The sequence below is a fragment of the Podarcis bocagei genome (assembly GCF_964188305.1).
Source record: "Podarcis bocagei genome assembly, chromosome: 1".
Lineage (NCBI taxonomy): Eukaryota > Metazoa > Chordata > Lepidosauria > Squamata > Lacertidae > Podarcis > Podarcis bocagei.
In genome coordinates this window covers 3,663,104-3,674,405 of record NC_138125.1, presented here as the reverse complement: position 1 = coordinate 3,674,405, position 11,302 = coordinate 3,663,104, and the positions used below count along the sequence as shown (strand labels likewise).

The 11,302-nt window shown below is 44.2% G+C and overlaps 1 protein-coding gene across 1 annotated transcript in view; it reads left to right on the top strand.

The window, feature by feature from the left end:
* The window catches only part of SOS2 (SOS Ras/Rho guanine nucleotide exchange factor 2), a 42,590-nt gene that overhangs the window by 28,312 nt on the left and 2,976 nt on the right, over window positions 1–11,302 (top strand). Inside the window, exons 14-22 of the mRNA XM_081195472.1 lie at window positions 619–835; window positions 2,669–2,788; window positions 5,431–5,593; window positions 6,146–6,263; window positions 7,435–7,607; window positions 8,528–8,644; window positions 9,299–9,560; window positions 10,296–10,340; window positions 10,592–10,701. Coding sequence (XP_081051598.1) covers window positions 619–835; window positions 2,669–2,788; window positions 5,431–5,593; window positions 6,146–6,263; window positions 7,435–7,607; window positions 8,528–8,644; window positions 9,299–9,560; window positions 10,296–10,340; window positions 10,592–10,701 — 1,325 coding nt within the window. The remainder of the gene's footprint in view (window positions 1–618; window positions 836–2,668; window positions 2,789–5,430; window positions 5,594–6,145; window positions 6,264–7,434; window positions 7,608–8,527; window positions 8,645–9,298; window positions 9,561–10,295; window positions 10,341–10,591; window positions 10,702–11,302) is intronic.

The following is an 11,302-nucleotide window of genomic DNA, read 5'->3' as shown; positions in this document are numbered from 1 at the left end:
GAGTGTTCTCTTGTCCTCAGGTTCTGCTTCTGAGTTTCCCATGGGCATCTAGTTTGTTGTTGTTTAGTCGTTTAGTCGTGTCCGACTCTTCGTGACCCCATGGACCAGAGCACGCCAGGCACTTCTGTCCTCCACTGCCTCCCGCAGTTTGATCAAACTCCTGCTGGTAGCTTCAAGAACACCATCCAACCATCTCATTCTCTGTCGTCCCCTTCTCCTTGTGCCGGGCATCTAGTTAGCCGCTGTCAAGTCAGGATGCTGGTTTAAACAAGCCTTTGGCCGGTTCCAACAGGGCTCTTTTTATGTTCTTGCATGGCATACAGAGCTTGAAAAAAGGCAGGGCTGATGAAGAATACTAGATGTGTACATAAGGTGTTCGAGGGGATTGTTGAACAAGATTTCCAGAGATGGGGGGCAGTGGATTCATTGCTCTGTGCAGTGGTACAGTGCACGCTTCTGCATACAGAAGGTGGCCATTTCATTTCCTGCAGAATTGGCCATAAATTCAGCCACCGTAAAATCCCAAACCAGTAAATATGGAACTGAGCAACCCTGCCACAAAATAATTAAAGCATCTGTATGATCTTCCCTTCCCACCGTATCCAATATGTCTTCCAGGCAAATCCATGAAGAAGTGGGTGGAATCCATTGTCAAGATCATCAGGAGGAAGAAGCAAGCTCACGCAAACGGCATTAGCCACAACATAACTTTTGAGAGCCCTCCACCCCCAATTGAGTGGCACATCAGCCGCCAGTTTGAGACGTTTGACCTCATGACGCTGCACCCCATAGAGATTGCTCGGCAGCTGACTCTCCTGGAATCTGATCTCTACAGGTAGAGTGTGTTCTGTTGGACCTCCATCACCTGACGAACCACAGAGTGATCCTCTCCTATCAGGTTCATTGGTGCAGATTCAGTCTGAATGGTATAGGTAGCAGTATGAGGACTCCCATACCAGTATATGCCAAGTGCTCACCGTCAGTATGTGGTATTTATGTCATGCACCAATCAGGTGCAACATATCAAAGTAGCTGAGCTGTCAAGGGAAGAGCCATGGTGATGCACATTGTCCCAAGGTTAGTCCCTGATGTTGTTGTTTAGTCGTTTAGTCGTGTTCGACTCTTCGTGACCCCCTGGGCCAGAGCACGCCAGGCCGTCCTGTCTTCCACTGCCTCCTGCAGTTTGGTCAAACTCATGCTGGTAGCTTCAAGAACACTGTCCCACCATCTCATCCTCTGTCGTCCCCTTCTCCTTGCGCCCTCCATCTTTCCCAACATCAGGGTCTTTTCCAGGGAGTCTTTTCTTCTCATGAGCTGGCCAAAGTATTGGAGTCTCAGCTTCAGGATCTGTCCTTCCAGTGAGCACTCAGGATTGATTTCCTTCAGAATGGATAGGTTTGATCTTCTTGCAGTTCATGGGACTCTCAAGAGCCTCCTCCAGCACCAGAATTCAAAAGCATCAGTCCTTGATAGCTCCAATTAAAAGGTAGGAAGATGGGGGAAAGACTTGAAGGGACAGTCCAGGACTTAATGGACCAATAGTCTGTTTCAAGGTAGCTTCATGCACACAGATGAACCAGGGAGTCTCTGATTAAAATCTCTCCTACCTTTAAAGAGTGCTTGGATAATAAATGTAAAGTGGTTTGTTTATTCTCCATTAGGTATTTGGGAGGCATCCAACCTCATCCAGTTACCCAAAAAAAGGGAGGGTGCTTGGATCATTCTAAAGTGGGTGCTCTGATCTTTCTGAAGTACAGTATAAATCATAAAGATTTATACAGCAAAGCCATAATTGGGGGTTTCTGAAAGGAGAGGATTAGTAGAAATATGTTGTTGTTTTTTTAATCTAGCACTTCTTTAGTTAGTGCATCTAATACTTAGTTCCTTGTACACGTGATCTGATACTTAATAGGGAGGGTGAATTATAGAAAAATAGAAACTTAGTATTGGAAGGGGTCCTAAGGGTCATCTAGTCCAACCTACTGCAATGGTAAAGGTAAAGGACCCCTGGACGGTGTGGGGTTGTGGCGCTCATCTCGCTTTCAGGCCAAGGGAGCCAGAGTTTCTCCACATACCAGCATGACTAAACCGCTTCTGGCACAACGGAACACCATGACGGAAACCAGAGCGCACGGAAACACTGTTTATCTTCCTGCCGCAGCGGTACCTATTTATCTACTTGCGCTGCCGTGCTTTCGAACTGCTAGGTTGGCAGGAGCTGGGACAGAGCAACGGGAGCTCACCCCGTCGTGGGGATTCAAACCGCCAACCTTCCCATCGGCCAGCCCAAGAGGCTCAGTGGTTTAGACCACAGCGCCACCCGCATCCCCCACTGCAGTGAAGGAATCTCAGCTAAAGCATGCATGAAAAGATGACTGTGTCATTTGAAAAACGAAACAAGCCTAGAATGATGGAATCGGCAGACCTCAGATTTAGAAGAATTGGGCCACTGATTAATTAGCTGAAATTGATGTCCTCATGTAAGCTCTGATTCCCCTTTCTGGAAAATTGCTCAGCAATTGCTGAGCAGCAGCCCACAGTAGCAGACATGCGACCACCATATCACATCTCTTGATATCCGATATCATCCCTTCAGTAGCATTAATGTCTGGACTCTTCCTCAACTTTCCATATGTCATATTCGTGGGCTTGTCTGTTTCTGTTTCAGGGCTGTCCAGCCATCTGAACTTGTTGGGAGTGTGTGGACAAAAGAAGATAAAGAAATTAATTCTCCAAATCTGCTGAAAATGATTAGGCATACCACAAACCTTACGCTTTGGTTTGAAAAGTAAGTGGTGAATCAAGTAGAGGCATCACTTTGGTCACTGCCCTGGGAGGCTCTTGTCATAGAAGGCTATGAGAACACACATTTTTCGTCAGGGAGCCGGACAATAACTTTTTTATCTTTCAGACCAAAGCAGAATAGGAGCAGGAAACTCCATATACAGCCAAGTCCAGTGCCACCTAGTGACTAAACTGTATAATAACACCATTCACACAACTAACCTTTGCATTATAAAACGTTTACTGAACATTTACAGTTTCCATTACAGTCGTACCTTGGAAGTCAAACAGCTTGGTTCCCGAACGACTTGGCTCCCCAACGTCCCAAACACGGAAGTGACTGTTCCGGTTTGCAAACTATTTTTGGAAGCCGAAAGTCCGATGGGGCTTCCACAGCTTCTGATTGGCTGCAGGAGCTTCCTGCAGCCAATCAGAAGCTACGCTTTGATTTTCGAACATTTTGGAAGTCAAACAGATTTCCGGAACGGATTCCGTTCGACTTCCAAGGTACAACTGTATTTGTTACGTTCTGTTAGTAAGGCTTGGGCCCCTCAAAAAAGAAAAAAAAGCATTGCAGGTAACTTTGCCTTTTTCAGATTAATCTGATTATAGTCATTCCATACCTTTCTTCTTGTTACTTATCGCCTGAAATATTTTTTAAAAAATATTTGAAAGTAGGATACCTGATGAAATAAACTAGAGTAATAACCCATGATCAACAGCGCCATTCATTCATGTTGTACCTGATTTTTCGGTGACATTTGCCTTTACAGTACATCAGTTTGAAAAATGCTTAATTTGAAAAGCTGTAGTCAGAGGAGCTGAGCATGTCCCTTCCTCCCCTCTTCCCGTTACCCTTTAAACCTCTGCAATAGAGTCAGTAGGGCTGATGGTATGTGATTGCAGTGGCCAGGAAAATGGAATGTTAGGAAGAGGGAAGCGGCATTGGAACAGGTGTTTCGCAATGGTTATTAGGAAGGAGAAGGCAGCAAGGAAGAGGATAGATGGTTGGTAGAAGAGAAGGAAATGAGGGAAGAACTGGGTAAATAAAAACGGGTTTTCTCTGTCTCTCTCTGTCTCTCTGAAGCAGGCATCAAACCAGCTTCATGGTTGATAGAGTGGTTTCAAATACAGTGGTGCCTCGCAAGACGAAAAGAATCCGTTCTGTGATTCTCTTCATCTAGCGTTTTTTTCGTCTTGCAAAGCAAGCCCATTGAAGGATTAGCGCTATTAGCGCTATTAGCGGCTTTTGGCAGCTTTTAGCGGCTTATCTGCTGATCGGATCAGCTGATAAGTGGCTTAGCGGCTTAGAAAAAGGGGGGGGGGACCAGCAAGACATTGTCGTCTTGCGAAGCAAGCCCATAGGAAATTCGTTTTGCGAAGCACCTCCAAAACGGAAAACTCTTTCGTCTAGCGAGTTTTCCGTCTTGCGAGGCATTCGTCTTGCGGGGCACCACTGTAGATAGATATCTTTATTGTCATTGTCCCATACAGAACAATGAAATTGAAAAACTACATAAAACATTTAAAAACCCCTAAAAACTCTGAAACCCCATTTTAAAATACACTATAATATACTATACTATAAAACCCCTAAAAACTCTGAAAGCCCATTTTAAAATACACTATACTATAAAATACACTATACTATAGAGACCCCTTATCCTGCTTTTAGAACCAGAATTGCATTTGCATAGAAACTGTTTCTCAGGCGGCTAGTCCTGGCCTTTATAACCCTGTACCTTCTTCCAGAAGGCAGAAGCTGAAAGAGATCATTTCCGGGGTGCGCACTATCCTGCGCTATCTCTGCCGCATTCTTATGGCACCTGGCAGCATAGATATGATCCAAGGTGGGAAGAGTGCACCCAAATATTCTCTCTGCAGTCTTTACAACCCTGGATAGCATTGTTTTTTCCCTGACCGTGCAGCTCCCAAACCACACACACAGACCATAAGTTAATACGCTCTCCACAGTGCAATGGTAAAATGCCATCAACAGGTCCTTTGAGAGATTGTTTTTCCAGAGGATTCTGTACCATCATGGTACAGAATGGCTTTGAGGGGCAGGTGGGAGCCATCTGCAAAGTCCCCAGTGCAGCTGACAGTCACAGTGTATTGCCCTCTTCCACTTCCTGAGATGGCATGTGTGCGCATATTTCCAAATTAGATTTTAAACCTTGAGGAACTGAAGAGATAATTTTGTGGGAACAACTAATGATAAAGAGGAAGCACTTTTTATTTAATTTTAATGTATGAAACTGGCAGGTGCATCCTTCTGGAAAACAGACATGGTCTTCATCACGTTCTAGTTTCTTTTATGCAAGGATATTTGTGTGGTACAATAAACAGAACATTTGGGTAGGATCAGAGACACGTGGGTTTGAAGCGCTGCCCAGCCATGAAGGTTACTGAGTGGCCTCAGGCAAGTCATTCCCTCAGTGGACTCAGCAGAATGAGCCTCCTGAACAGATGGCGTCTACGGGAGGCTCTCAGTTGCAGAGTCCAGCCATTGATTTGGTACATAAGGGGTGAGATTATTTTTTTAGATATCCTGATTCTTAGCTTTATACACCAAAACCAGCAACTTGAACTTAGCATGGTAGCTAAAAATGTATGGATTTTCTCTCCCTCTTTCTCAAAAATTAGGTGCATTGTGGAAACAGAGAACTTTGAAGAGCGAGTGGCCATCTTAGGCAGGATTATAGAAATCTTGCAGGTTTTCCAAGACTTGAATAATTTTAATGGTGTGCTGGAGATTGTAAGTGCAATGAATTCTGTCTCCGTGTACAGATTGGATCACACATTTGAGGTAAGCTTTGGTGTCTGGACCAGTGTTGGAAGTGTAGCCAGCTTTTTAAAAACTAAAATTATCCACATTTAAAGGCTAATGAAGCGCAATACAGATCTGCGTGGTTTTGCTCTGGGAAAATATATGTGGTTGTATGTGGGGAGCTGGGATGGAAGGGTAGAGTTGCTTTTCCAAAATCAAGCCTGTGTATCTCAGAGCTCGCAGAGATCCTATCTTCCCATTTTGCTTTGTGCTCTGCCAAACGTCAGCCTGGTGGATAGTACCGGTAATGTTTTTTGGCAGTTTCTGTATTATGAACATTTTTATTATTTTTTATTTGCAATACATTTTGCAATTTGCTGAGTATTCCTAGTGTCTGTCTTCATATACTGGGTAAAATAGCTTTGACAGACCCTAAAGCTGACTTTGTAACTTAATTGGCTGAATAATTAAAAAATGAAGATATTAAATGAAATAATGTATAGCACGATCACAGATTTCTGGCAAGTGTTAAATATACTGTAGTATTAAATATAGCAGTGTGTGGCTCTCTTTCTCTCCTTGTTAAATTAGGCACTGCAGGAGAGAAAAAAGAAAATTTTGGATGAAGCAGTAGAATTAAGTCAAGATCACTTTAAAAAATACCTTGCTAAACTCAAGTCAATCAACCCACCCTGTGTGCCTTTCTTTGGTAAGTTACAGCACAGAAGCGGAATTAAGGGGCAGTTTGCTGCATCTCTGTGTAGAAAGAGGTGATAAAACCTTGGCACTGTTTTTTGTTTTTTAAAGAAGCTTTCTACATTATTAAACAAGTAAAAGTTTTTATGTTACTTACTTCTTCTTTCATTCTGTCTCTCTGTACATTTTAACAGAAAAGTAATGAGTAGCTGTAGTAACTACTCTCAGACTACATATGTCTGGATCAAGAGGTAAAGGGGTAAAGTTTCTAGATGCCCTAAATGATTTTGCCCTAGAACAGTATGTATATTATTTATATTTATATTATTTATATGCCACCCATCTGACTGGGTTGCCACAGTCACTCTTGGCGGTTCCCAACAAAATATTAAAAACACAATACAACAAAAGACCTAGTGCAAGATGTAAGTGTTGCCAAGCCATTTGGCAACAGTGACTACAACATAGTGCTGGCAAATTACAACGAACATGGCCAATTCCCAAGAAAATCCAGCATGGTCACAATAGACTTCAAGAGAGGAAACCTTCCCGAAAGGCAGAGATTGGTACAAGGGAAGTTAAAGTCAAGAGGGTGAAATCAGTCCAAAATGCTTGAGAGTTGTTTAAAAACAATATCAGAAATTCAGCTGGCATGTATACTACAGATAGGCACCACCAAGGCCAAAAGGCATAGATAACGAGAAGAGTCAGGGAAGCTAGAATGAGCTTTCCTTCCTTTACTTACAGTCTTAGGTAAAGGTAAAAGGACCCCTGACCATTAGGTCCAGTCGCGGACAACTCTGGGGTTGCAGCGCTCATCTCACTTTACTGGCCGAGGGAGCCGGCGTACAGCTTCCGGGTCATGTGGCCAGCATGACTAAGCCGCTTCTGGCGAACCAGAGCAGCGCACGGAAATGCCGTTTACTTTCCCACCGGAGTGGTACCTATTTATCTACTTGCACTTTGACATGCTTTCGAACTGCTAGGTTGGCAGGAGCAGGGACTGAGCAACGGGAGCTCACCCCGTCGTGGGGATTCGAACCGCCGACCTTCTGATCGGCAAGCCCTAGGCTCTGTGGTTTAACCCACAGCGCCACCCGCGTCCCTACTTACAGTCTTAGTCATGAGCAAAAAAGATGGCATCAATGTGGAAAACTTAAAATCTTTTTCTGTTCCCCAATTAGGAATATACTTAACAAATATTCTGAAGACTGAGGAAGGGAATCCTGACTTCCTTAAAAGACAAGGGAAAGGATTAATCAACTTCAGCAAGAGGAGGAAAGTGGCTGAAATCACAGGAGAAATCCAGCAGTATCAAAACCAGCCATATTGCTTACGGGTCGAACCAGACATACGGGTAATGGGAGAGCATGGGTGGTCTTGGCTGTGTGCATGTGAAGGTGACAGAAAACTCTTTGGTGTTCTGCTGAGGCTATGACAGCAGCTGCAAATGTGAAGTTGAGGCTCACATTTAGCTGTGCATATCTCAGAGCATTTTTAAAAAGCAGAGACATCACCTTGGCAACAAAGGTCTGTATAGTTAAAGCTATGGTTTTCCCAGTAGTGATGTATGGAAGTGAGAGCTGGTCCATGGACTGCAAGAAGATCAAACATCTCCATTCTGAAGGAAATCAGCCCTGAGTGCTCCCTGGAAGGACAGATCGTGAAGCTGAGACTCCAAGACTTTGGCCACCTCATGAGAAGAGATGACTCCCTGGAAAAGACCCTGATGTTGGGAAAGATGGAGGGCACAAGGAGAAGGGGACGATAGAGGACGAGATGGTGGGACAGTGTTCTTGAAGCAACCAGCATGAGTTTGACCAAACTGCGGGAGGCAGTGGAAGACAGAAGTGCCTGGCGTGCTCTGGTCCATGGGGTCATGAAGAGTCAGACACGACTAAACGACTAAACAACAACAACAGCAGTCTCAGAGCATCCATTTTCCAAGCTGTATTTGCTAAATGTGTCAGTTAAACGAGCCTAGTTCAGAACTGGGCACTGCTCCACTCTGGGCACCCTTTGCTAATCTGAAGTGAGCGTCATGACCTGAAAACGATGTATGTTGCTCAAGACGGGGAAACAGCTAGGCTAGGTGTTCTCCAACTTCCTTCTCATGGCATTCTGTGAATTCAGTGCAGGGCATAAGGAGGGGTTGGCCTGTCGAACTGCTGCCTCAAACACAGCACCTTTTCCCTCAAAGACGGGTCTGGGCGCATCCAAGTTTGTAAATGGGAATTTTTATTCAGTTTGGTTGAAAACGTATTTTTGTCTTTCCAGAGGTTCTTTGAAAATCTGAACCCCATGGGAAGCTCCCCAGAGAAAGAATTTACAGACTACTTGTTCAACAAATCGCTGGAGATTGAGCCTCGAAACTGCAAGCAGCCCCCTAGATATGTAAGTCACTTGGGGTGTCTTCGATTCTGTTTAAAAGTGTGTACATATGATTTGCACTTTTTTTAAAAATGGGTGGAGTAGGAGCTTCCTTGTACGTAAAGATGCAGGTGGTTGCTTGTCTGAAGGGAGGGGTGGCTGGACCTCAGTCCTATAAGGCAGGTGAGAGCAACCAGTCTACATTCTGTGGGGCTGCATGTGGTACCCCAATGCCTTCAGAAACTGTGTCTTCTTTCCTTCCCATCAAAATCCCTTCCTTCCAGTTTGTTTACTCCTTCTGTTTCTTGACTTTTAAAAGTGTTCCCCCCTCTTTCTATGTAGTTTCAGAATAACTGGGCGGTATTTTATTTGTTAAATATTAATTGATGGGGTTCCCCTCCCCGACATTTTGGCTTGGAGAAAATGCGTTTCGTTTTCCTATCACACTAACGTTGGAAGGAAATTATTTCTACTTGCTTTGCGTATTGGTCTACAGAATTGGTCTGTAGTTCGATGAAAAAGAAAAACCTTATGTAGACTTACTTCAGAGTAACCCCGTAAAACCCAGTTCTTTCAGATAGCTGTTTCTTCGTCGCTAAACGTTTCCCACACTGTTTTGTTTCCTTGCAAGGCATATGTGGGAGGGAGGTCTCTGAAATGGCTTGTTTTTCACTCTAGCCCAGGAAAACAAACTACTCTCTGAAATCTCCTGGAATAAGGCCCAATGCCGGCAGGCACAGCTCCACGTCGGGCACATTGAGGGGCCACCCAACGCCTCTTGAAAAGGAGCCCTACAAAATCAGTTTCAGTAGAATTACAGAAGCCGAACACGAGTCTGCAGCGTCAGCACCAACCTCGCCAGTCATACCATCCACTCCGCCGGTGTCTGCATCCTCAGACCTCAGCGTGTTCCTAGACATGGATCTCAACAGCTCTTATGGTCTGTGTTCTAAGTAGCCTCCAGTGAATTAGTTACACTGATAAAATGGAGCCAAGTGAATTCTTTGTACCTCTTGGCTTGAAGACAGGCACGGGGGGATGGGAATTGCTTTCCTCCTGTGAAATCTGATGGGTGACTTGGTGCATATTTTGAGCTTCTCCTTTCTGCCGGAGTCTTCTAAACCGTTGCAGCCTGTTTTAAAATGAGTAGCCCTGATTGTTTTTAATGTTGGTTTTATTGAGCTGGAGGAGGGGCAACAAGCAGGCTGACTGTGGTTTGGTGGGGTGGGGGTTCAACCAAACACCTGGCATCATCTCATGCATTAAAAATGTGTTGCTCTTAGGACTTCCCCCATCCTTTTTTGAACTTTGAAATTAGGGTAGGAGGTGACTTCCTGCAGTTTCTATAATGTTGATCGGAAACTTCAGACAATTTTGGGCCCAGAATATTCAAAGTCCTGTTCATAAATTAAGAAACAAATGGGTTTATCAAGCACTGGATGCATGTTCATCCTGCAAGAAATGAACCTGAAAGTTCTTTTTAGGTAGGTGTATGCTGGAGTAAATGGTCCAAAGAACCCATGGTGTCCTTTAAGCAAAGTTTGGGTAGCAGAAAATTATGTCCTTATTTGCCAGGCATTGTATGAGCAACCAGTACTCAGCCTTTCTCTTATTTTCTTAGCCGACTGGGGCAACGGGACATGCAAATGATCTCCTTTCCACCTTATCTTTACAGGTAGCAACAACAGCATATTTGCGCCTGTCTTTTTGCCGCAATCAAGTGAGTACTGCAGGATTCCCTTAAACAAATTTGTTAATTTCTATGGACTTTGACTGCCGGCAATAGAGAATATTTCTATGCTAGTTTCTTGTTTAAAAAACCAGCCAATTTCACAAATTTGCTGTACTTCTCTGTTAGAAATGTTGAAGTCATAGAGATTGGCTTCTGAATTCCTTGAAGGCCTTGATGGTAAAGAGCAGCAAAAGTTAGATGTGACACGCTCTCTTACTTCTCTCTCCTCCCTCATTCAGAGTCGTTCTTCAGCTCATGTGGGAGTTTGCATAAATTAAGTGAAGAGGCTCTGGTTCCTCCTCCTCTGCCTCCTCGCAAGAAGTTTGATCACGATTCTTTGAACTCCAAGGTATGTATGTAGCCAGACACACAAACTCAGAATGCAGTGTGCCAGCCGCTTCCATGCTGCAGCTGCGGGAATGTTCAGGGTGGCAATATTAATATTGTTTATTAATATCCTTCCTAACTTGCATTAGCAAGTTCCGTTACTTAGCAGAGTGCATTCCCCTTTACACAGCAGGAAACTAGTTGCAAAGTCGTGTGAGTTTCTTAAGACAATACGCAGTTCCTGCTGGCTTGTCCAGATTGAAATGTGTTCTAATATTTTCCTGATAAGACCCCTTGAATCCCTCCTAAAAGAATAAAGATACTTCAGTCTTGTTCATAAGCAATCAAAAGAAAGTTTACTCACGATCAGGCAGAGCAGAGAGTGATCTCTGAAGGCAGGCCTTAGGCTTAAAGTTACAAGTGTATAAAAACTGGTTTACCCCATATGTGGGTTGACCTAATGGCTGCAGTTAGCAGTCTGGGAAGTTCACAGGACGAAAGGAACATGGAAAAGAGGGAGAGTGGCAGCAGGCCTTGGCCTTTTACCAGGTCTGGAAAGATCACGCCCACCCACTAGTCACATGCAAGGAAGGATGCTCCAGGCCAGGAGGAACAGGAAGTTT